General features: G+C 41.7%; 1 protein-coding gene across 16 annotated transcripts in view; it reads left to right on the top strand.

The window, feature by feature from the left end:
- Nucleotides 1-26645, top strand: part of FNBP1 (formin binding protein 1) — a 138447-nt gene that overhangs the window by 33947 nt on the left and 77855 nt on the right. For all 16 annotated transcript variants that reach the window (XM_040225375.1, XM_040225374.1, XM_040225387.1 and 13 more), the window contains exon 2: nucleotides 14079-14194. In XM_040225375.1, coding sequence (XP_040081309.1) covers nucleotides 14079-14194 — 116 coding nt within the window. The remainder of the gene's footprint in view (nucleotides 1-14078; nucleotides 14195-26645) is intronic.

The following is a 26645-nucleotide window of genomic DNA, read 5'->3' as shown; positions in this document are numbered from 1 at the left end:
TTGAAGGTTTCCTCATTAGTCAAACTGTAAACTAATAATTAAATATTATTTATGGTATAATTAGTATAGTATAATTGAGTCAGGTGGCTCAGTGGTAGAGTCCGCCTGCCAGGAGACACACGAGACCCATTTCATCCCTGGGTCAAGAAGACCCCCTGGAGGAGGGCATGGCAACCCACTCCAGTATTCCTGCCTGGGAAATCCCATGGGCAGAGGAGCCTGGCGGTCTACAGTCCATGGGGTTGAAAAGAATCGGACATGACTGAGCATGCATGGGCAATGAGCAGTATGATATATTATAAATCAATGTATGAAGCTGTGTATGGATAGAATGGTGTGTGCATAAATAGTGAAATGCACATCCGTGAGCATTTCATCCAGGGAAAGAAATAGAACTTTACTCCATCCAGAAGTCCCCTATGAGCCCGATCACATCTCCCCTTCCTGTCGTACTGCCCTAATTGAGCATTATTCAAAATTTTGTATTAAAAACACTTCAGTTTTTCTTTGTAGTTTTTCATCACTTATGAATATACCAGTAAACAGTAGTTTAGTTTTGTCAATTCTGTGACTTGATATTCATTCTTTAAGTTATTATGATTTCCCTTCTTTCCTATTGAGTTTCTTTCCTCTTTTTCAGAAATTTAATTCTCATCTCAAAGAAAAAACAAGTTTTGTAACTGTGTATGGTGACAGATGTTGACTTACTGTTGCAATCATTTCAGGATATATATAAATATCAAATAATTATTTTGTACACCTGAAACTAATATAATGTTATATATTGGTTATACATCAATTAAAAAAAGAAAATTGATTTGTCTATTCCTTCTATTAATATATTGTAGATACTTACTAATCCTTTGTTGATCATGTATTACAAATATCTTCTCCCAGCTTATCATGTATCATTTCATTTTCCTCATGGTATCTTTTCACGAACAGAAGTTTTTAGTTTTTACGCAGACAAGTTTATCAATTTATTTTTCTTTATGGTACATGCATTTTTGTATCTGGTTTAAAAATCCTTTCCTACCTCAAGGTGGAAAAGCATTCTTGTATATTGTCTTCTAAAAGTGTTAACCGTCTTGCTTGTCTCCATTTAGGTCCCTAATCTACCTGGAATTATTTTGTGTATATATTGTAAAAGAGAGTTTTGATTTCGTTTTTCCCAACAGATATACAGTTATCCCAGCACCTTTTATTGAACAGCTTGTTTCTTCCTCATTGACCTTTGATCATGATGATGTGATGATGGTCATGATGCTAGTATTAACACTCACTAAGGATTGACCGTGTACCAAGCAACGTTCTCAGTGTGAGATAGCTTATACAAATCCTTCTACAAATTCCTACAAACAGATCCTGCTATTATTCCCAGTTTTTAGACAAGAAACAAACGCAGAGAGTTTAAGTAACTTGGTCCATGTGACATAGCTGGTCTGGCAAAGAGCTAAAGTGAAAGTGTTAGTTACTCAGTCGTGTTCAGCTCTCTGTGACCCCCGTGAACTGTGTAGCCCTCCAGGCTCCTCTGTCCATGGGATTCTCCAGGCAAGAATACTGGAGTGGGTTGCCATTCCCTTCTCCAGGGGATCTTCCCAACCCAAGGACTGAACCCTGGTCTCCTGCACTACAGGCAGATTCTTTACCATCTGAGTCCCCCAAGGGAAGCCCCAAAGAGCTGGAGTTCAAACCAATTCATTCTAGCCTCTGGGTCCTGCCATTCTGACCCAGTTGCAATTTTTCATGCTATTGTGAATGATATCGTCGCTAAAACTTCATGTTCGGCTTGTTGCTCTTGTATTGAAAACCGGTTGTGTCCTATTCATTGATTTTATATCCAGCAACTGTGTTAAACTCTTAGTTCTTAAAAGTTATCACTGGATTCTTTTGTCTGTGCTACATAGTTAATCATATGCTCTGTGAATGACATATTTCTTCCCTTCCAATCCTTATACTTTTTTCCCCTATCTTGTCTTATTGAGCAACCGATTTCCCCAAATTAGGTCTGACATCCATTGTCCAAAACCTTTGGGAACAGATGTGTTTGGAATTCCAGATTTTTTAAAATGTAGAAAGGAACTACAGTAAATAACAATCTGGTTCTACCATGGAAGATAAAAATAATCACAGTATGTGTGACAAATCAATTTTATAAATAGGCTTGGGGAAAGCTTGTCACTAGATGAATTAATATTTCTTAAAATACTTTATTATTTATTTGGATGTGTCAGTTCTTCATCACGCAGGATCTTTCATTAGTTTTTCTAACATGCCTTCTTTAGACTTGAGTATTTAAAAAATATGTAGTATTTGGACCAGACGTTGTGAATAATAGTAGAAATAAAACTATTTTATTCTGTATTCTAAAAACTGTTTCGTACAAATAAGAGCTCTCCTGGTCACAAAACAAACTCTCAAAAATTCTCTAGTTGTGACATGCAAGCTTAGTTGCTCGGTGGCGTGTGCAATCTTAGTTTCCCGACTAGGGATTGAACCCGTGACCCCTATGCTGGAAGGTGGATTTTTTTTTTTTTTTTTTTTCTCTTATGGATGGAAGGTGGATTCTTAACCACTGGACCACTAGGGAAGTCCCTGAACTTTCTTTACTTAACATTGGAAGTGAGTTAATTGCTACATGTTTAATCTTTTTCATTGGTGTTAACTAAATTTCAGGTGCCAGGACTTAAACAAAAATTTTCCCCTATGGTATTTCTCTAATATTCTGCCCAATCCCACACACACACCTGGAAATAATTTATAGAGTTTAGAAGTAAGTCAGAGTTTTAAAATCTGGCTTTTCCTTCTCATTAAAAGTTTAGTTTATATACTTTGCTCTTCATTAGTCTTTGGATCGCCTTCAAAGTTCCTCCTGGTATTCGGAATGTGGTTTCCTCCTCTCTCCCTCTCCCTCTTTTCTTCTGCCCTTGCGTTAGTCTTAAACCTGTGGAGGATGGTGTGGGATGTTTGAGAGGTACAGTGAGTTCTCTAGGACTTAGAGGACGGCTGGCCAGCTGGAGGAGGGGGAGGGGACTGAACTCTTGCACCTGCTGATGGAGCTAGCCCGGGAAAGAAGCCAGTTCATATTGAGACAGCCTTCCATGTCCAAGCTGATGCACAGATACCTGGAAATGAATGAGAAGATTCCATTCCAGGTCGAGGCCAGATGGCGATGATCCCGAGCGTTTGTTTTAAAAATGTTCATCTTAACAAACTTGACTAAGCAATGAGGGCGTTTTTTTTTTTCCTTACAAAGAGCAAGGTTTTGTTCTCTGACTAATTTCCATCTTCATTTAGCATTGATGCAGCCCACTACAATTTCAAGCTAGACCCAGCTTTCTGAACCTAGTTTTTATAGGTTCATCCTCCTTTCTTCCTTCCTTCGTTCATCCTTTCATTGAAGTATAGCTGATCTACAATGTGTTAGTTTCAGGTGTACAGAGCAGTGATTCAATTATATATATATATTTTTTTTCAGATTCTTTTCAGTTATAGATTATTACAGGATAGCGAGTATAGTTCCCAATGCCATACAGTGGGTCCTTGTTGTTTGTCTACTTTATATACAGCAGTGCTTAGTTGCTTAGTCGTGTCCGACTCTGCGACTCTTTGTGACACCCATGGACAGAGGTGCCTGGCGGGCTACAGTCCATGGGGTTTCTCCAGGCAAGAATACTGGAGTGGGTTGCCATGCCCTCCAGGGGGTCTTTCCAGCCCAGGGATCGAACCCCAGGTCTCCCGCATTGCAGGTGGCTTCTTTACCTTCTGAGCCACCAGGGAAGCCCGAAACAGTAGTGTGTATCTGTTAATCCCAAACTCCTAATTTACCCCACCCTACCCATCACCCTTAATTCTTTTCTTCCTCTACTTAAATATTTGACAATGTCTATCTGGAGGAGTACCATTGAAAATATCATTTACAGGCAGAAACTTAATGCAACATTGAAAAGCAATTTTCCTCTAATTAAAAAAATATATATTACCATGAAATATCATTTACAAAGTTAGTGGGTTTTTTTTTCTTTTTTTTTTTTTTAAATGAAAAATAGTGAATGCTCCTTGAAGTGTTTTTTCCTTCAAAATCTTATTCTTTGCTGTCTGTCTCACACAGCCTGTTTGGGGCAGTTACAGATGTCTGTTTTTGTTTGTTTATTGCTTTCACTGTATCCAAAGGAACAGAGAAGGGGGCAGAGAGTGATTCAGATTTTCTAAGAACATTGAAACAGGTCAGAAGCTCATTGCAGCTTCTTAAAGCAGTATGTTCCAGAGCAATTTCCCCTCCAAGTCTCATCTGCTTGGTCTCCAGTCCAGTCAGAACTTGGGTGCTTTTTCTACACATAAAATCTGTTACCTTCTCTTTTCATTTCAGGATACAGGATAAAATCACATTCCAGTTGGCCGAGGGCACCCCTCATTCACTGGCCTGAGTCTTCTGCTTTCTGGGGCCTTTAATTTGTTGTACATCCAGCCAGCACCAGCCTCCTTACTGCCCTTTGTACACAATGTAATTATTGTTAGAAAAATTCCAAGACGCAACTTTTCATGTTCTGTGCGCCTCTCCACATTCTTTATGTCAATAACTTCATCCATACGCTGTTGCCTCTTAAACTTCAGCTACAGTTTTTGTTTTTGACTCCAACCTGTGTTTTCATCACGTGTTTATGTCCTTACCTTTCATGTTTCCAGAGCAATGGTTGGAAAGAACATGGAGTAATTCTTTAGTATTTTCATTTTCATAACAGAGTTCACAACAGTGACTCATTATTGCAAATATACCTAACTTTGTACCTGTTTTTTCTGACATGCTGTAGACTTCCTTATTTGTTTTTAAACATTTTATTTATTTGGCTGCAGGGGGTCTTAGTTGTGGCACATGGAATCTTCGATCTTCATTGTGGCGTGTGGGTTCTTTCAGTTGCAGCACCCAGAACCCTAACCCTAACCCTAACCCTTATAGCATGCAAACTCTCAGTTGCAGCACATGAGATCCAGTTCCCCGACCAGAGATCGAACCCAGGTCCCCTGCATTGGAAGCACAGAGTCTTAGCTACTGGACAACGAGGGAATCCCTAGACCTGCTCTTTAAAGAGATCTCAAGTTCAGGAACGGAGAAGGCAATGGCACCCCACTCCAGTACTCTTGCCTGGAAAATCCCATGGATGGAGGAACCTGGTAGGCTGCAGTCCATGGGGTTGTGAAGAGTCGAACACAACTGAGCGACTTCACTGTCACTTTTCACTTTCATGCATTGGAGAGGGAAATGGCAACCCACTCCAGTGTTCTTGCCTGGAGAATCCCAGGGACGGGGGAGCCTTTTGGGCTGCCGTCTATGGGGTAGTCAGACATGACTGAAGTGACTTAGCAGCAGCAGCAGCAGCAAGTTCAGGAAAACCTTTCGTTTTGCATGCATTCCCTTCCTAATTAAAATCTGTTGTACCAACTTGACTGTCCAGCCATGACCCTGTCACATCAGAGCCCCTATTTTGTCAGTTATGTTATAGGCTCTTGCCTGAGTAGGCATTTTCAACCCAAGGAGCCGCACCACCCCAATTCACTGGACCCATTTCAGAATCAGCAGATGTATACATGGTTTGACAGAATCTGCAAAAATCTGTATTGTCAAAACACAAGGCTATCTGGCTCCTTGAAAGAAACCCTCTAATGCTGTCTCTCACATTTTATCTACTGTGGACAAACACTGAAGTCACTTTGGGTAATGGTTTTTCATCACTTTCAAGGTTTGACAGCTTTTATGTTGAACCTATATTTTGGGGTATTTCTGCCTTTGATTTAACGTAGGAGGACAAGTCTTCCTTTGTCCAAGGAAATGAATTGAAATCTTTGTTAAACATCCAAGAAATAGAATCACAGATGGTATTTTGGATGACACATTTTTGTTTATAAAGTTCTATAATTTTTTGTTGTTGTTCTTTCTGTAGATGCAACCACTTGAATATTCAGACTCAAGTGGATTTTTAAAAACTTTTTAAGTGAGGTTTTCTTACATTCAGTCTGGGTAAGGCTATATCTTCTGACACTTTGTGTGTGTGTAGTAACTTTTTTTAAACATTTATTTTTAATGGGAGGGTAGTTGCTTTACAATATTGTGTTGGCTTCTGCTGTAGAACAACATGAATCAACCGTAAGTATACATTTGTCCCCTCCCCCTTGAACCTGCCTCCCACTCCATTCTACCACTCTTTCTCACTGGGTTCCAGATTGTGTTCCCTTTTACACAGCAACTTCCCGTTAGCTGCTTTACAAGTGGTAATCTGTATGTTTGATTGCTGCTCTCTCAATTCGTCCTGCCCTCTCCTTCCCCTGCTGTGTGCTGTGCCCTGTCTTGGCTCTGTGTGTCTGTGTCTCTATCCCTGTCCTGCAAATAGGTTCATCAGTACCATTTTTCTAGATTCCATATATATTTGTTAATATATGATATTTGCTTTTTTCTTTCTGACTTATACTTCACTCTATATAACAGGGTCTAGGTTCATCTACCTCACTGGAACTGACTCAAATGTGTTCTTTTTTATGGGTGAATAATATTCCATTGTATATATGTACCACAACTTCATTATCCATTCATCTGTTGGTGGACATCTAGGTTGCGATGACACTCTTAAAATTTTTTTTATTTTACATTGGAGTATAGGAGATTAACAGGGCTTCCCTGGTGACTCAGACGGTAAAGAATCTGCCTGCATTGTAGGAGACCTGGGTTCAATCCCTGGGTCAGGAAGATCCCCTGGAGAAGGGAATGGCTACCCACTCCAGTATTCTTGCCTGGAGGATGCCATGGACAGAGGGGCCTGGTGGGCTTCAGCCCACGGGGTCTCAAAGAGTTGGACATGACTGAGCAACTAGGCACTCATACAATAGTAGATTAACAATGTTGTGTTAGTTTCAGGTATACAGCAAAATTATTCAGTTACACATATACCTGTATCTGTCTTTTTTCAAATCTCTTCTAACACTTCCCTCAAAGAGAAGAGGACACCAGCACCAGTAATATCATCCAAGGGATTCTGTAGAAATAGAGCCATTTGGGGCACCCCCCTGGGTGTCCATTGGTTAGGACATCTAGTTTCCACTACAGGGGGCACAAGTTTGATCCCTGGTTGGGGAACTAAGATCGCACATGCCACGTGGCACGGCCGAAAGAGAAAAAGAAACAGAGCCATTTAGGATCTGGTGCTTCGCAAGGTGCCCAAGTCCTTAGGAAAGCGGGTTTCTTACAGAATTAGAGCATCCTAAAACAGTGGTTTGATACCACATGGAAGTGCCCCAGTGACAGGAGGGGATAATTCCCTTTCCTGAGTAAGTGACTTCCCGCAGGGGGACGGATTTCTGCATTTCCGTGTGGAGGAGGACTGCCTTTGGATACCGTTTCTCCAGTCTAAGCCATTTATACAGAGGTGACTTTGGCAACTCAGTTTCTTATTAGGTTGGCTTTTTCCAGGGATTTCGGATGTGTCTGTTTAATATCCTTTTTGATTAGAGGAAGTATCATGTTAAGAATTGACCTGTACTTTGGAGACAGCTTCACTGTGGCCGATTTGGGTCTCTTCATCTTAAATAGCCTTTGTGCTCATAGTTCCTGTGTTAGTTCTTTGGCATCATTTGGAAAAAAAAAAAAAAAATCCGATTTCAGAAGTCTTCTTGAGTAAGCAAGAATAGTCATTATATCTGACCTAGAGAAACCAGTCTTCACCCTGACTGATGGGTTTATATTGTAGGTCTATGGGAAGGCAAATTTTGTTTGTATTAAACTTTATGACTTGGGGACTTCTCTGGGGGTCCAGTGGTTAAGACTCCATGCTCCCAATGCTAATCCCTGGTCAGGTAACTAAGGTCACGCATACCACATGGTGGAGCAAAAAAAAAACCACCCAAAATACAAAAAGTTAAGTAAACTTCATGATTTTTTAGAACCTCTGATGAAGATAACTTCATGACCTAAACAAATGCCAGAGTTCATGCTTATTTCATTGTTCAGTCTTCAACGTATAAAGGAGCTTGATCACAGTCTAGGACATGAAAAAGATAATTGTAAAATACTGATTAATACAGTTGCACTTTCCTCATTTGTCTTTTCAGCTTACTCAGCCCCTTGTAGCTGAAAGCTGCCAGGAGCCTTTGGTTCATTAGAATTCAAGGAGCAATGAGAATTCAAAAGAAGGATTGGTAAGGGGGAGGGGGAAGGAGATTCTGAAAAGGTATCTGTCAGGTTGTAATTAGTTACTTGGACACATCCATTTGCAGTTCTCTTGGCAAATTTGGAGTTATCTGTTGAGTGTATATATAGTATACACTTATAAATTGACCATTTTCCATTAGGTCCTACATTATCTGACTTTTTTCATCTTTGGCAATATGAAGCTTTCAAGTAGAAGTTTTAGAGTATGGGTCATATGAGAGTGCGTGTCTGAACCTCTGGAGGTTCCAGAAACCCTCTCGTGGAATCCACGAGGTCAAAGCTATTTTCATAATGACACTAAGACATTGTCTTTCTCACCGTGTGGGCATTTGCACTAATGGTACAAAAGCAGTGGTGGGTAAGATGACTGGCGGCTTAGTAGGAATCAGGGTGCTGGCTCCAAATTGTGGTAGTGGTTATTGTATTCTCATCATTACCTGTTTAAAAAAAAAAATCAGTTTTATTTTTAAATGTCTTTGATGAAACAGTAAAGATGAATGAATCTCAATGTTTAAATATACATCATTCACCTTTTTAATAGTGTCACAAGATAGGAACCAGAATACTTAAACCAGAATACTTAAGTGATTGTATTTTGAGCTCGACTAGCTGCTTTTATCAGGGACCTTCCCGGGTAGCTCAGCTGAGAAAGAATCTGCCTGCAATGCAGGAGACCCTGGTTCGATTCCTTGGTCGGGAAATTTCCCTGGAGAAGAAATAGGCTACCCACTCCAGTATTCTTGGACTTCCCTGGTGGCTCAAACAGTAAAGAATCTGCCCTGCAATGAGGAAAACCATGGAAGACCAAATGAAGGAGGGCATGGCAACCCACTCCAGTGAATATTGCCTGGGAAATCCCATGGATAGAGGAGCCTGGTGGGCTACAGGCCATGGGGTTGCAAAGAGTCGGAATACCAGAACGAGTTGCTATTTCCTTTTCCAGGGGATCTTCCCAACCCAGGAAATGAATCTGAGTCTCTTGCATTGACAGGTGGATGCTTTACCTTACCACTGATCCACCAGGGAAGCCCACTTTTATCATAGGATATCGTTTTTACTTCAAAGAACAATCAACAGATGAACTCTTGGGCATTTGGCAGACATTTTCTCTAAAATGAATGAATCAAGCCTGTCACCTCAAGGAAACAACTGACAGTATTTGTACCCAATGATAAAATCCCAGCTTTTAAGTGGAAATTAAAGTTTTGGAAAATGTATCCTTGCCACTGTGACCTTGACTGTTACCACATATTTAAAGACTCATCGGATAAGATCAGTAACGATATAGACATGTGTTTCTAAAATAGTTTATATTGCAATGCGTCAACACTTGGAAGGTCTGCATAATAAGTGAAATACTTTCCAAATGACCAGAGCATGATGCAGTCATGCCCAGGTAAGAGATCCATGCAGAGTGCAGGACAGACCAGCGCATTTTATTTTAACTGGTATGAAAAATTCATTGCCATGGTTTCAAATTTCACATTGCAGCTAGCCTTTAAGAAACTACTATTTGTTGAGTTTGGGTATGGTATCCACAATTATCTAGACAGGGCATTGAAATACGCCTCTATTTTCTAACCATTGCATATCTGGGTTAAGTTGTATTTTTTTATATACTTCTACCAAAATAAGGACCCACAACAGACTGAACGTGAAGGAAGATGAGAATCCAGCTGTCTTCTATTAAACCAGACATTAAAGAGATTTGTAGACATGTAAAACAGTGCCATACTTCTAAATTTTTGGGGGGGAGGGGGTGTTTTTTTGAAGTAAAGTTCCTAAAAATAATATATACATTAGGTAAATTAATATACAACACATTTATTGTTGTCTTTTAAAATGAATTGATAATTTTTAAGACTTTCAACTTTTAATTTATGATAGGGTAAATATTGATAGCTTTAAAGCAGATAAACAGGAACTTGCCTGGTGGTCCGGTGGGTAAGACTCCTCACTCCTGATGCAAGGAGTCTGGTTTGATCCCCGGTCAGGGAACTAGATTTCATGTGCCGCACCAAAAAGGTCCTGTGTGCTGCTGCTAAGACCCAGCACAGCCTCTGTGTATGTGTATACAAATAAACACACATACATGCATATGTAATCAGATGAGCAAAGGCTCTTTGGGGTCTTTAATGAATTTTAAGAGGGGAAAGGAGTCTTCAAAACTGCTGCAATGTGATGTCAAACAGGAAAGGATACATTTTCTCTCTGTCTGTTTCTCTCCCTCCCACTCTTTAAATCAAGTATAATTCACAGAAAATGGAAAGGACTCATTTTTGATGGTACCATCTGCAAAGTAGTAAAGGCTATGTTGAAAAATACCACCTACAATATTTGTTCACAAAAGAGTCTTTTTAAGATCTGGAGGGTTTTGGGTTTTTTTTTTTTTTCTTTTCCCCATTAAGTTTTCCACATTTCCATCAAGAATGTAAGCGGGTTGGTTGGTTTTTCGTCTGTTTTGAATTTTCTTGTAGCTGCTGTCAAAAAGTCCATGTTGTGGCCATCCGTGTGGCAGCAACAGTAGAGTCTTGCATCACTGAGGTGTTGTAATATAGCAGAAAAAAGAACTGTGCTATATTCATGAGCAAGTGCTAGTTTGTTACTGAGTCAGGCTTTTTTGTTTGTTTGTTATTAAGATCTTCTATCCCATCTGAACACTTATTTTAGTAAGTGCTTTATTATAGCTTGCAGAATGGTCTTGAATAGAGATAACTTTATTGAAAACATATCGTTGGTTTGAGGCCAGTAATTTTTAAGGTAGGCTCAATTCAAGTGTAAATTTTTTTTTTAAGTTTTTTGATCTCAAAAGCTATTGCTTTATATTGTACATATTAGTGCTAAAAAGAATTGCAAAATAATATAGTAAGGAAAAGTAGGAAGTTTGGTTGTTAGCAGGACAAGGGTGAAATCTAAGAGCAGATGATCTTAGTAAGTTTTCGAGGAAACATCTATACCTTTAAAAATAGTAGGGCTGGGGACTTTCCTGATGGTCCAGTGGTTGACTCCATGCTTCCAACACAGGGGGCGTGGGTTTGATCCCTGGTCAGGGAACTAAGATCCCACATGCCCTGTAGCATGGGTGAAAAAAAGTAAAGCTCTGGTGGTAGAAATTATACAGAGAGAGGGGTCTCAAATGGAGGGAGGGGTATGAAAAAGAGTTAAATAAATAAGGTCATTATAAAACTGTATTAACAACAGTTTACTGATTAGCAGAAAGCTTTAAAGTAGCCTTGCTCTGGGAATTCCCTGGTGGTCCAGTGGTTAAGAATCCAGCTTCCAATGCAAGGGACACAGATTTGATCCCTAGTTGGGGGATTAAAATCCCACATGCTGTGGGGTAACTAAGTCCACGAGCCCTGCAACTAGAGAAGCCGTGATGCACCTCGACAAAGACCCAGAGCAGCCAAAATAAAGAATAAAATAAAACAGCTAATTAAAAATAAAAAGAAGCCTTGTTCTGAATAACTAGGAATGATTGCAATCATTACTCGAACTGTTTGTATATTTGTTCTCTCAAGTAGTTTAAAGAGATCTACAGTCTTGTTTACACTTTAAATTTGCCTGACCATCCTTGTCCTTAGAGGTAACATAAATAAACTTCTTGAACAGTGAAGTCTCAGTTTGTTAAATCTATTATCGGGGACCAAGAATCAATGAAAGTCTTTAATATTGGTCCTTGATTTTTGGTGGCTCAGCTGATAAAGAATCCGCCTGCAGTGAGGGAGACCTGGGTTCGATCCCTGGGTTGGGAAGATCCCCTGGAGAAGAGAAAGGCTACCCACTCCAGTATTCTGGCCTGGAGAATTCCATGGATGTTACGGTCCACGGAGTCACAAAGAGTCGGACACGACTGAGTGACTTTCACTTTCACTTTCTTTCACTCGATTTTTTTATGGTAACAGTAAACATTCTTAGGTATCGAGATAAACAGTTTACAGTGTTAATTTTCAATTAGAAAACATTCTAGTAAAAGAAAACATGAATTTCCTTTTCTTTTCTTCTTTAAATTAATTATTTATTTATTTTTGGCTGTGCTGGGTCTTCGCTGCTCTGCATGGGCTTTATCTAGCTGGGGAGAGTGGGGGCTTCTCTGCTTTTGCGCACGAGCTTGTCCTTGCAGTGACTTCTCTTGTTGCAGAGCACAGGTCTAGGCGCATGGGGTTCAGTGGCTACAGCTCACGGGCTCCAGGACACGAGCTCAGTGGTTGTGGAGCACGGGCTTAGTTGTCCTGCTGGCATGTGGGGCCCAGACCAGGGCTCGAACCCATGTCCCCTGAATTGGCAGGTGATGTACCCCACCAGGGACGTCCAAGAAAACCTGAATTTCTTACGTTGAGGTTTCTCCAACTGTTTTGTGGGACCGAGTGCTGCTTCATAGAGAAGACAGCCAGAGGGGCGGCAGTGTGGGGTGAAGTGATTTGTTGAGTTAGGGTTCCATGAAGCACCCTAGGATTCTCCCCTGCACATCCCTTCCACCTCTCCATCTAATCTGTCATGAAAGCTAGCTGAGTTTGAGCTCAGTGGTGCGAGCCCATGGACTGTAGCCCACCAGGCTCCTCCGTCCATGGAATTCTCCAGGCAAGAATACTGGAGTGGGTGGCCATTCCCTTCTCCAGGGGACCTTCCTGACCCAGGGATTGAACCCCGGTCTTCTGCACTGCAGGCAGATTCTTACCATGTCAACCACCAGGGAAGCCCTTCTAATTGAAGTATAGTTGATATACAGTGTTGTGCCAATCTCTGTGGTATAGCAAAGTGTCTGATTTATACACATATCTATATTCTTTTCTTATAATCTTTTCAATGCGTTTTTAAACATTCTTCTCCATTATGATTTATCCCAGGATACTGAATATAGTTCCCTGGGCTATCCACTAGGTCCTCGTTCATGCATTCTAAATGTAACCATTTGCATGCTCGCTGATTGTTTGCTCGTGATCTGTAGACTCCTTCCCTCTGCTCCTGGTTTTTTGCCTTTGGATTACTGAACCGTCCCCTGACTTCCAGCTCCTGGTGATGCTAAATGTATCTCAGGCAGTGCCCCTCCATTTGCAAGCCCTTCAGTGGCTCACTGGTGCCCACCAGAGAGTCTGAGCACCTTAACTTGGCGTTCAAGGCCTTGGGTGATTCAGCCGGGACCCTCTGGTTCCATCAGCCACTGCCACTCGTTCCCTTGCATCCTACCCCCACCTTGGGCTCTAGCAAGACCAGTCCACCTGATTCCTGGTCCTCTCCCTGCCTTTGCGTTAGCTGTGGCTGGAATACCTACCCCTCTCACTCTTCCAGACTGCCGTTCTCAAGGCACTCGGCACGTTGGGGCTATATTTTTATTCTTGGTTCCCCAGCCCCAGTCACCATTCCTGCCCCACACGGTAGGCTTGACGCATGGGTGAATATTGAATAGAGTCCATGTGAGTCATTTTAGTTGTTTGAAGAAAGTAGTATTTTGTAACTCTTTTCTCTCCCATTTCTTTGCCCCGAATTTCAATGAGCTTATGTTGAAAGTTAACTCGCAAATGACCCTTCAGGTGCTAAGAGTGTGGCTGAGTTAACTCGGGAGTGTGTTTCATCTCTCAGTTTTTGGTATCTGCAGAAGACACTCTGCTTTGTGCCAATACATTAAATATATCCAAACACCACGTTTCTAAACAGGAATAGGGAACGTGAACGGATGGGTCAGAGTTCAATATCTCAGGCAGTTTTCAAACCAAATTTGGTAATGTTGATTTAAAATTGCTCAACGAAAAAGCACCCAAGTGCAATCATGGAAAATGTTAGAACTGCTTTCTACGTACTGATATATTGTTGAGAGAACTGAAGTTATGTTAATCACAGACAAAGATTACAAGCTCTGCCTTTGTTTTTTTTTTATTAACAGGATCAATTTGACAACTTAGAAAAACACACACAGTGGGGAATTGATATTCTTGAGAAATACATCAAATTTGTGAAGGAGAGGACAGAGATTGAACTCAGCTATGCAAAACAACTCAGGTAAGTTGATATTGAGAAAGGTTGTTTGTTAACTGCAGAATGAATGTAAGGGTCATTTAGATCCTCATTTTATACCATAAATGTGTAAGCCTTTAAATATTGATTTTCTCCTTTCAGGAAAGCTTATATTGCAGTAAAAGCAATTTTTTTCATATAGAAAATTATTTTTCAGAGCACAGTAAACAGAAAAACCAAGTTATTGCTTTTATGCTCTGCTGCTTAAAAGGTTAGCAGCTGATATTTGGAGCACCTTTCTTTTTTTCCCAGAAAACTTTATTTGAAACATAACAACAGAGAAGTACACATATCATAAGTGTATGACTCCAGAAAATTTCAGAGTGAATACAATTATGTGATCGGCACCCAAGTCAAGAAACAGAAAATTACCAGCCTTAGCCCCCACTCCCCCAGTCCTTTCTGGTTCATCCCCCTCCCCTGCCCCCGTGGTTGACCACTCTGCTGATCTCTGACCACATGGATTGGTCTGGCATGTTTTTGAAGCTTTGGTGAATGTTATCATTTATTATGCACTGTTTGTATTTGGTTTCCTTTGTTCCTCATTACGTCTATGAGATTCATTCATGTTACATGTTCTGGTGCCTTGTGTTTTGGTTGGTGAGTGTGTCAAGGCTTGTCCAGTCTACTGTCGCTAGGCTATTGCTTGTTTCCAACTTGGGGTATAAAGTACATGTCCAGGAGTGGGATTCCTGGGTCTTAGGCTTTGTGTGTGTTTAGATTTAGCAGCATAGAAGGCAACGGCACCCCACTCCAGTACTCTTGCCTGGAAAATCCCATGGACGGAGGAGCCTGGTAGGCTGCAGTCCATGGGGTTGCGAAGAGTCGGACATGACTGAGCGACTTCACTTTCACTTTTCACTTTCATGCATTGGAGAAGGAAATGGCAACCCACTCCAGTGTTCTTGCCTGGAGAATCCCAGGGACGGGGGACCCTGGTGGGCTGCCGTCTATGGGGTCGCACAGAGTCGGACACGACTGAAGTGACTTAGCAGTAGTAGATTTAGCAAGTGGAGTCAGTTTTCCAGAGAGGTCGTCTGATTCATGTTCCCTCCAGCAGCAGCTGAGAGGTCCTCAGGCAGCCCTTCTTACAACTCCAAGGACAAAATTATCCAAGAAGTTTGTGTTCTTACATAAAATATTTAAAAGTTGCTGGCAGAACTAAGCTTGAAGTGGCAAGATCTTTAATGATTTCTTGTTTGGTTGGTTTGTGCAGATTGTGAATATCTAGATGACTTTCAATTTAGAAACATTTCATTTTAATCCAGAGACCATCTGGACAAGGTGAATGTTGCGTATCTTTGAAAGAATCATCTTAGAGAGCTCTCGTTGTCATTTAATAAGCACCTAAGTGGTACGTATGGTGCACTTCATGGATGATAAGTTTTGTTTCCATTGAGTAGATGAAATACAATATTTATTGCTTAATGAAATCATTTTTATAACGATTTTTTATAAATTTACTATTTATTTGCTTAATAATACAGCTGGGAAAGACTGCAGGCAAAAGGAGACAGGGGCGGCAGAAGATGAGATGGTTAGATAGCATCACCAGCTCAATGGACATGAATTTGAGCAAACTGTGGGAGGTAGTGGAGGACAGAGGAGCCTGGCGTGCTGCAGTCCATGGGGTCACAGAGTTGGACATGACATAGCGACGGAGCAGCAGCAACAACAAATTAGTTTAGTAATAAATATATTATTTAATAATAATTTGATAATTTATTTACTATAAATTAAATTGTCTTTATTTAATTTTGCTGAATAAAATTTAAGTAACATTAAATTGACTCAATAAGAATTTAATAAATAAACTTATTTTTATAAATAAATTTTATTGCAGATGAACTTCTGATGCCTTGTGTGCATCAGCCTCATTAGCAGTTGAAAGCTTCATTACTGGCAGTGGGCGTGGCGAACGAGCTGCTCCGTGTTGATTATTTAAACATTGCATGGTTGTCTTTCCTGTGGAGATGGGTTGCACAACAGCTTTAGCCAAAGCGTGCTGCTGCTGCTGCTGGTCTCCCCTAAAGGATTTCCCTGCCTTCCTTGACTTTCTCTCTTGGCGTCGTCTCCTCTTTCCTGGAGCCTCAGCCACTGCCTTGTTCTGCTTGGAAGGTTTGTCATCTGATGTCACCAAGTCCGTCCTCGGCAAGCTTCTCCATCGGTTCTGTGTCAGGACAGAAAGGCGCTGCTTTTGCTGTCCTCTGGGCAGCCGCTGTCTCCCGGCCCTTTCTCATCACTCTCTGTGAGCGAGGATTTAGGTAACAAAACTGGAGGCTACTGGAAAAGACTCCCAATGCCAGCAGTAGGTTTGGGGTAACGTTTAATAGCTCTCCATTGACCATTTTCCCCTGTTTCGGGTCTAGAATAGCAGTGTTACTGCTGTGGCTCTTATCTCTTGGGAAGTCCTTTTCCTGAGATTTAAATGTTAACATTTGTTTTACTCCACCCCTGCAAAGTGTCTAAATTTGTGCTTATGGGTGTGTGTTTAGTCGGTTAGTCGTGTCCAACTCTTTTCGACCCTATGGACTGTAGCCCACCAGGCTCCTCTGTCCATGGGGATCTCCAGGCAAGAATACTGGAGTGGGTTGCCATGCCCTCCTCCAGGGGATCTTTCCCACCCAGGGATCGAACCCCAGGTCTCCTACACTGTAGGTGGATTCTTTACCCTCTGAGCCACCAGGAAAGTCCTGTGCTTATGGGAGAAGTTGACAAAAACAGATAATGAGTTGCCTTGCCTTCCAATTACTAACCTCTGGAAGTGTCTTCTAATCTTTAAGACGGAGATCTGGGCAGGGCCCTTGGTGCTGAGTAATCAGGCTGTCTTGTTGATCTGCTTTTCCATTTGCCTGAGTCCTTCATGGCTCCCCTTGCCACACACCCCAACATCTCCTTCCTATCTTCACTGCTTGCTTCCTGCTTCCCTGAGAAAATTGAAGTGGTCCAAGAAAAACGTCCTTAGAGTCTCACACTCTATAACCCACCTGTCCGAATCTGTTCCCATACCTGATGCTCCTGTCCGAATCCCAGCCCACCTCTTACACACTGGCCCTTCCCAGAACTCTGTTCCACTAGTTTTTCCTCCATCTCCGTGTTATCAGTGCTTCACTTTCTATTAGATGATCCCCATCTGCACAAAAACGTACCACTGTCTCCCGTCGTTGAAAATCCACAAAGAAAACAAAACTTTTGAGCTCACCCCTCCTCTCCTTATTAAGCTCACCTGTGTGAACTGCTCCTTGGGGTGCCTGTGACCTTCATCCTGCCCCAGCCAGTTGCCTGTCTTCAGTCCTCACCATCCTTGACCCCTCAGCAGCTTTGATGGGGTGGATGCTGCCTCCTCGAAACACTTCCCTCACTTGGCATCTGAAACCCGCATCTCTAGGCTTCCTTCCTATCTCACCGAAAGCTCTTTGGAAGGCTCTGCTCAGGCTCCCTAGAGGTTCCTTGTCTCCTCCCGCCCCTTCACCCTAATCTGCCCCAGTGCCCAACTCCCGGTCCTCCTTTCTTCTCAGTCTGTGCTCTCCTGGTGATCTTGTCTGTCTCCTGGCTTTCAGGATGGTCTCTATGGCAACAGACATGTGTCTCCAAGCTAGACCTCTATCCTGAACTTCAGAAGCAGGTTGCTCAGAATGTCCGTTCGGATGTCTAGAAAACATCTCACATGTAACGTATCTGAAAAGGCATCTCTCTGCTCAAAATCTGCATCTCTGCAGCCCAGTTCTCCCTCTCCTCACTGCCCCCTCTACTCAAGTTTCCCTCAGAGTAAATCTGAAATCCTTACAGTGTATGTCCTACAAAGCCAACACAAGCGGTCTCCCTCCCTCTCTGACATCTTCTCTCCCTTCGTATCTCTGCTCTAACCATCCCCGCCTCCTTGTTCAATCTTGTACGTGCCAGGCCTGTTTTCGCTGCAGGGATGTTACATGGCCGTTCATATGGATCACACAGAGGTTTTATCTCCCAGGATCCACGTGGCCAACTGCCTCACCTCCTTCAAGTCTTTGCTCAAATGTCACCTGCACAGTGAGGGCCTCCTTGCCTCCCTGCTGTACTTTCTGGTTTTCCCAAAGTGCTGATAACTTTCTAATGTTAAATCCTGATGTGGGGGAAGGGTTACTTAGTCACACGGGCCAGGGAAAATCCATAGCTTGAGGACTGACAGACAGCAAGCAAAGGTCTGAGAGTTGTTCTTCCAGGCCAAGGAATCAGCGAGTGCAGAGCTCCTAGAGGAGTGATAAGTTCGAGGAATGAAAAGTTCCAGCCAGTGTGACTGGAGCATATTCAACAAAGACTTGCTTGAAATACCAGTATGATGTTGAAAAACATCACTTTTGTGGGGAGATATCTGTCATTTAATTCTTTCCTGCATTAGAAGAAAAAAAAAATGCTAACTTATTTTAGATGTAGAAGATGATAATTAAGGCTTTGGTTTCTGTAGGTCAGTGGTTAACAAACTATTGGCCACCTCTGTGGCCCAATCCATCACTGCCTGGTTTTATAAATAAGGTTTTATTGGAACACAGGCACATCCATTCATTTATGTATTGTCTCTGGCTGCTTTTGCAAAAAAAAAAAAAAAAGAATGGCAGTGGAACAGTGCAATAGAGACCACATGACCATGACCTGCTGGCAAGTCTGAAATACTTAGTGGCTGGTCCTTTCTAAGCTTGCTTATGTGTGTGTGTATGTATGCTTATATATAAGTTTGCTGATACCTGCTATAGTTACACTCCATTCGAGGCATGTGTGCATGAGTGCTCAATCGCTTCAGATACGCCTGACTCTTTGCAACCCTATGTACTATAGCCCACCAGGCTCCTTTGTCCATGGAATTCTTCAGGCAAGAATACTGGAGTGGGTTGCCATGCCTTACTCCAGGGGATCTTCCCGACCCAGGGATCGAACCCATGTCTCCTGTATTGTAAGCAGATTCTTCACTGCTGAGCCACCAGGGAATCCCCTCCATTCAAGGCAGGGTTAAATTCTTAATATAATCTTAAAATATGTTATATGGCCTATATAAGAGAACCAACTATTGATTGCCCCTTAGCAACTGTTTCTTAAAAAAAAAAACAAAGAACAGTGACTTATTTGTTATGACCAGGTAATGAACTCATATGATTGAAACTTCTAATCCTTGCTTCCCTGAAGCTCAGGGTGGCCTTGCCTTTTTGCACCGTGCAGATTATTCTAGGAGTTCATGTTTATCTTTCACAGCTATACAGTGTTGTACTGGATTGGTGGATACCTTGATTGTTTCCAGCTGTTTGCAACTCTGAACAAAGTTGCGATGGATAACTTTGAATGAAACACTTGGACAAACATGTCTAGAGAATAAGTTCCTAAAAGTAGCCCTTTGGTTCTGGTAAAATTTGCCAAGTGGCCCTTCTTGGAAACTGTAACATTATCACCATCCCAGAGTGCATGGCACTGCTACCCGCCTTGACCCTCAGTATTTCTTGTTACCTGTCTTTTTTTAATCTTTGCTGATTTGATAAGTAACAATTGCTAGATCTGACCAGTAATTTATGTTTTTCTTAGTAAGAATGAGGTTGAATATGTTTTTATGCATTGGAGTCATTTGTACTTCCTTCTTGAGCCATTCTTATCCTGGTCATTTTTTTATTTTTTTTATTTGGAGCCCATTGTAAATAAAAGAAAATTGTCAAAGTCATTTTATAAAATATACTGCATATTGTATATACAAGGTATTGAATTTAAATTTATTTGAACAGTTAGCAAGATATTAAAGTGAAACTTGAAGGATTTACCAAGCTTGAAATATTAAATTCTTATAAGATTTAGCAAAAAAAAAAAAAAAAAGCAGGTTGTCATTACTGTTTGGTGGGGTCTTTTTGTGTGTGTTTTTGTTGTTATTTGTTTTGTTAACTCATGTTGTGATTTTAAACAGGCTCAGTTGACTCACTGCTAGGAAAGATAAAGGAAAGAGTATTTACGTCTTTTACTTCCTCTCCTAGTTGAGTTATATAACTTGGTTTATAAAATGAGTCTCACAGTTAGTTTGCCTTAATTACAGATATATGTTCATCAGCATTCCCTCTACCCACAGCCTCTCCACTTGTTTGTTGGCATCAAGAAAAATAGGGATATTTTACCCCTGATGGGAACTTTTGGCATGCTCCTTGAGTTCTTTCTTGTTTGAGAATACCAATCTACAGTCATCCCTCAGTGTCTGCAAACATCGGTTCCAGGAACCACCTCCTCAGATACAGAGATTTGAAGATGCTCAAGTTGCTTTATATAACAAGGCATAGTATCTGTGTATAACCTACACACATCCTTCCAAATATTTAAATCATCTCTAGATTCCTTATAATACCTCATACAATGTAAATAGTGTGTCAGCTGTTGCCAGCATGAAGCAAATTCAAATTTTGCTTTGGGGAACCTTCTGGAATCCCCCACCCCAATATTTTTCATCTGCAGTTCATTGACTCCATGGATGTGGACCCCAAAGATAATGGAGGATAGACTGCACCTAACAACAATTTGACTTAAATTATTCTCTGGTCCTTCTTTCTCTCCAGACTTTGTTGCTACACTGTCTTCTGGTGGAAAAGTCTGCTGCTGCTGCTGCTGCTGCTGCTAAGTCACTTTAGTCGTGTCCGACTCTGTGCGACCCCATAGACGGCAGCCCACCAGGCTGCCCTGTCCCTGGGATTCTCCAAGCGAGAACACTGGAGTGGGTTGCCATTTCCTTCTCCAATGTATGAAAGTGAAAAGTGAAAGTGAAGTTGCTCAGTTGTGTTCGACTCTCAGTGACCCTATGGACTGTAGCCCACCAGGCTCCTCCATCCATGGGATATTCCAGGCAAGAGGACTGGAGTGGGGTGCCATTGCCTTCTCCAGTGGAAAAGTCTAGGGGCAGCCAAATATTTATTCTTTGTAGGTGGCTCCCTTTTTTGACTGTATGAAGAACCTTTTTGTGCCACTTAGCAGTTTGGTAACTTTTCCAAGCAATGCTTTGTGGTTGACCCCTCTTTATCAATTTTCCTTACAGCACTTTCAATTGCAAAGTCAGTTGTTTATTTCATGCCCTTATATATTTTCTTCCAGATTGGGTTTTTCTCTGTCATTTTCTTCCTCTCTTGTCTTCTGTATTACATTGCATCTTTTCACCTTGCTTATATTTAATGCAGGCAGTTTGGTGAAGAGCTTAAAAGGAACAGATTCTAGAGCAGCAGTCCCCAACCTTTCTGGCACACCGGTTTCATGGAAGACAGTTTTTCCACGGGCTGGGGTGGGGGAGGGAAGGTCTTGGGTGTTCAAGTGCGTTGTAGTCATTGTGCACTTTGTTTCTATTATCATTACATCAGCTCCACCTTGGATCATCAGGCATCAGATCCTGGAGGTGGGGGACCCCACCCTAGAGTCTTAGTGTCCGGAATGTCCTTCCACTTAACAGTAATAATGATTTGGGGCAAATTACTCTATGCTTTGTCTTTTTTCATCTGTAATATGTGAGTAATAAGGATGATGATCTTTCCTGCCTTACAAGGTGGTTGAGGGGTCTTAATGAGATAAAGCATGTGAGTGTCTTAGGTTGATGTCTAAGCATGTTTTTGGTATTAACAAGCGTCACCAGTGCTCCCATTTGATCTGATAGAATGTGAACGATCATTGCTGTGCTTCCGGTGCCATTGGTCTTGCCTTGTCTCCATTACAGGGTAAGGGTAGGGGAAAGTGTTACCAAACCATGTTCGTTGGCCAACATGCGGTAAGCCAAACGCTGAGACACCGAGGTTTGCAGCAGAGAAAGAGTTCATTCACAAGGCTGCCAAGGGAGGAGGCAGGAGAACTAGTCCCAGATCAGCCTCCTGGAAGGCGAGGGGCTTGGGATATTTCTTAAAGAAGCAGGGTGGTGGTTGGCCTTAGGTGTGGAGAAAGATGAGTGCAGGTAGGATGAGGTCATTCGTTTTCTGTGCAGGTGTATCTGAGTTGCTTGCTTCTTTGTGGGATGCATGTTCCAAAATGGAAGTGCTTAGCATGATCTGAGGGTGGAGTTTCTGACTCTCTGCCATCAAAAGGCCATTCACTGGACACCTGTGCAGCTCCAGTTTTAGGTGGGGCTTCCTTCAATGCAGGAGACCTGGGTTTGATCCCTGGGTCGGGAAGATCCCCTAGAGAAGAGTATGGCTACCCACTCCAGCATTCTTGCCTGAAGAATTCCATGATTAGAGGAGCTTGGCGGATTACAATCCATGGGGTCTCAAAGAGTCATACATGACTGAGCAACTAAGACACAAAACCAGTGTTAGTTGACTTGAACCTGAGCTCAACACAGCTGATTCCAGGTTCCTGGAAAACAACCCAGGCAAACATCGTACTGTTTCAGCTGCGTAATGCTTGGAAGACAAGCAAGGCTTTTGTAGCAAGAAAGCAAGCTTGAATGGGGAAGGCAAGGTACAAGCAGAGGGTTTTTAACAAACTGGAAGGCAAGCTCAAGAATTCGTGTTAATCGCCAGTTTCAGTTAACCCCATGGGGCGCCTGACTTTGTACCTCTTGTCTTTGAGACTCTGAGTTTCATTGTCTCTTCTGAAACTTTGCTAGTGTTTCTGTTTTGACATTTACTCCATTAGGTCACAAGCATTCACTCCTATTCCTTGGGAATCCTTAGGTTTGGGGTGATCTTCCCCAGGCGTTCGGCTTGCGGCCCTGGGAAGTGGAAGCCCAGGCGGCCAGCGCAGCCCCTGCCAGGCCCTGGAATCGGGTGCTCAGCCTGCCCGTCTCCCTCCCAGAGCGTTTCTGTCTCTTTTCCCTGAGTGCTGGCTCACCCCTCATTTAACTTCTGTCTAACTCGATTTTCAGTCAGTCCATGTTCTGTGGACTCATTTCCCTTCCAGTGACTGTGAGGGAGGGGTCAAACATCTGTTGTACACTGTTCTAGAACCTTCCATCCCTCACATGGGTCACCACTTCTCAAAGTGTGTAGACTGAGGTTATGTGCTTTTCTTCATTGGTTTATTTTCTGCTCTGGAAAATTTCCTGGCTTTTATTTCACCTCTTGTTGGAAAAAAGCGCAATTCTCTGATGAGATTTTATTTTGCCATCTTTATCTGGAAATCTGCAGTGAGCTTTTAAAAGTATAAAAGAAAGATAGAAAAAAAAAAATTTCCTGGGTCCAACCCTAGACCTTCCATTTCAGAGGATCTGAAATGGAGCCTAAGCATCTCCTTTTATAAAGCCTCCTGGCAGCTCTTAGGAACAACCAAATTTAAGTCTAGTATTTTTATTAAAAGATGTGTATTTTCCTCCTACCTTTTAATTAGCCTATCTGAAGAGCAAATATATAAAACACTTGTTTCTCAGAAAGATCTCATAAATTTAAAGTTGCTTTTGGTGGTTTATTTGCTTGCTTATTTTTAAAATAACTTCATACACATAGGGCAAGAAAACCCATCTCGAGAGAATGGAAAGGCAATTGCTCTCTTTTTTTTTTTTGTACTGGTCCCTGACAGAAGTATCTTTGGATCTGAAGTTCTCTTCTAGACCTCTTAAGGTTTTAGTTTTCTGTTAGCATTTATAGAGTGAATTATTCATTGATGCTTTTAAGAAGCATTTGAATGCTATATATGTTTAAAACTGTCAAAGTGATACTCATGCACAGAAATGGACCATCTTTACTGGAGATCACCCACAACAGGTCTTTAATCCTGTTTCGGGTTTGACTGGGAAAACGGATCTATAAAAAGTGCTGGTTTCTCCTGGATCTCTCCAAGCTCTGCTCCTTCAGTGAGGTATAAAATTTGAGCTATTTTTATGGCTGCTAAGGACTGGAAGCTAAAAAGAAAGTGTGCGTTCAAATAAACTTCTAAAATAACAGTTTTCAATGGATTTTTATATAAGGTGTGAATTTAGAAGTGGCATTTTTCCATTTGTAGTTTATGGTTAGCAGAAGAAATGGTCATTATTTAAAACCATGCACTAAAAATGTCTCATGAAACTTCTAGGCTTTTCAATCCTGCAGATCACATATATGCTACTTTAAATATATTTGCAAAAGAATCTATTGATTATCTAGTCATCTGCTTTCCACGGCTCCCCTTTTAATATTCCTGGTACATGTAAATTGGAGCTACTGTTCTTGTTAAATCTTTTTTTTGGCTGCACTGGGTCTTCACTGTGGTGTAGGGGCTTAGTTGCTCCAAGGCACGTGGGATATTAGTTCCCCAACCAGGGATCAAACCAACGTCTCCTGTATTGGAAGGCAGATTCTTAATCACGGGACCACCAGGGAAGTCCCCACATCTTTAAAGATGAAATGTGGTAGACCAACTCAAAGAGTTCCACTGTGTTTTTGATATGCAAGATTTCTCTTTTCTGCATTATTGTTTTTCTCTAAAGTACTTGCTTTCAGTTCAGTTCAGTTCAGTCGCTCAGTCATGTCCAACTCTTTGCGACCCCATGAATCGCAGCACGCCAGGCCTCCCTGTACATCACCAACTCCCGGAGTTCACTCAGACTCACGTCCATCGAGTCAGTGATGCCATCCAGCCATCTCATCCTCAGCCATCCCCTTCTTCTCCTGCCCCCAATCCCTCCCAGCATCAGAGTCTTTTCCAATGAGTCAACTCTTTGCATGGCCAAAGTACTGGAGCTTCAGCTTTAGCATCATTCCTTCCAAAGAAATCCCAGGGTTGATCTCCTTCAGAATGGACTGGTTGGATCTCCTTGCAGTCCAAGGGACTCTCAAGAGTCTTCTCCAACACCACAGTTCAAACACATCAATTCTTCGGTGCTCAGCCTTCTTTACAGTTCAACTCTCCATACATGACCACAGGAAAAACCATAGCCTTGACTAGACGGACCTTAGTTGGCAAAGTAATGTCTCTGCTTTTGAATATACTATCTAGGTTGGTCATAACTTTTCTTCCAAGGAGTAAGCGTCTTTGAATTTCATGGCTGCAGTCACCATCTGCAGTGATTTTGGAGCCCCCCAAAATAAAGTCTGACACTGTTTCCACTGTTTCCCCGTCTATTTGCCATGAAGTGATGGGACCGGATGCCATGATCTTTGTTTTCTGAATGTTGAGCTTTCAGCCAGCTTTTTCACTCTTCTCTTTCACTTTCGTCAAGAGGCATTTTAGTTTCATTTTCTGCCGTAAGGGTGGTGTCATCTGCATATCTGAGGTTATTGATATTTCTCCCCGCAATCTTGATTCCAGCTTGTGTTTCTTCCAGTCCAGCGTTTCTCATGATGTACTCTGCATATAAGTTAAATAAGCAGGGTGACAATATACGGCCTTGACGTAGTCTTTTTCCTATTTGGAGCCAGTCTGTTGTTCCATGTCCAGTTCTAACTGTTGCTTCCTGACCTGCATACAGATTTCTCAAGAGGCAGGTTAGGTGGTCTGGTATTCCCATCTCTTGAAGAATTTTCCACAGTTTCTTGTGATCCACACAGTCAAAGGCTTTGGCATAGTCAATAAAACAGAAATAGATGTTTTCCTGGAACTCTCTTGCTTTTTCCATGATCCAGCGGATGCTGGCAATTTGATCTCTGGTTCCTCTGCCTTTTCTAAAACCAGCTTGAACATCAGGGAGTTCACGGTTCACGTATTGCTGAAGCCTGGCTTGGAGAATTTTGAGCATTACTTTACTAGCATATGAGATGAGTGCAATTGTGTGGTAGTTTGAGCATTCTTTGGCATTGCCTTTCTTTGGGATTGGAATGAAAACTGACCTTTTCCAGTCCTGTGACCACTGCTGAGTTTTCCAAATGTGCTGGCATATTGAGTGCAGCACTTTCACAGCATCATCTTTCAGGATTTGAACAGCTCAACTGGAATTCCATCCCCTCTACTAGCTTTGTTCGTAGTGATGCTTTCTAAGGCCCACTTGACTTCACATTCCAAGATGTCTGGCTCTAGATTAGTGATCACATCATCATGATTATCTGGGTCGTGAAGATCTTTTTTGTACAGTTCTTCTGTGTATTCTTGCCACCTCTTCTTAATATCTTCTGCTTCTGTACTTGCTTTAGATATTTAATATTTAGGAAATACTGCTTCTTCACAGTCTTTTGAATCTAAATCTACCAGATGATCTTTGCTGTGAGAGTTATCAGTAGAGAAAACAGGATGTAGTTGAAGCACAGCTCATGTGATAGCAACCTCCAAGTCAGTACATTTTTCTTTTATCAGTTTATCTACTTAAAAATTTTAAATTGTTCTGTACTGCCTTTTTTAAGTAATTGCAGTAATCACTGTTCTATTGGGTGATGTATATTCCCTTGGAATTTCGAAACTTTAAGGGACAAGAGAGGTCATTTCACGCCCCTGCCTCAGGGTTAGAGATGAGGAACTGAAAAGATAGACTTGCCCATTGATTTGTTTGAGGTCACACCATCCAGACACATGGTCTCTGGATTCCCAGAGCAATGTCCTTTTTACTGAAGTCCTCTGCCTC

The sequence above is a fragment of the Oryx dammah genome, unplaced genomic scaffold, assembly GCF_014754425.2.
Source record: "Oryx dammah isolate SB20612 unplaced genomic scaffold, SCBI_Odam_1.1 HiC_scaffold_25, whole genome shotgun sequence".
NCBI lineage: Eukaryota > Metazoa > Chordata > Mammalia > Artiodactyla > Bovidae > Oryx > Oryx dammah.
The sequence above is the reverse complement of the archived record's forward strand: the minus strand, read 5'-3'. Positions and strand labels throughout refer to the sequence as shown.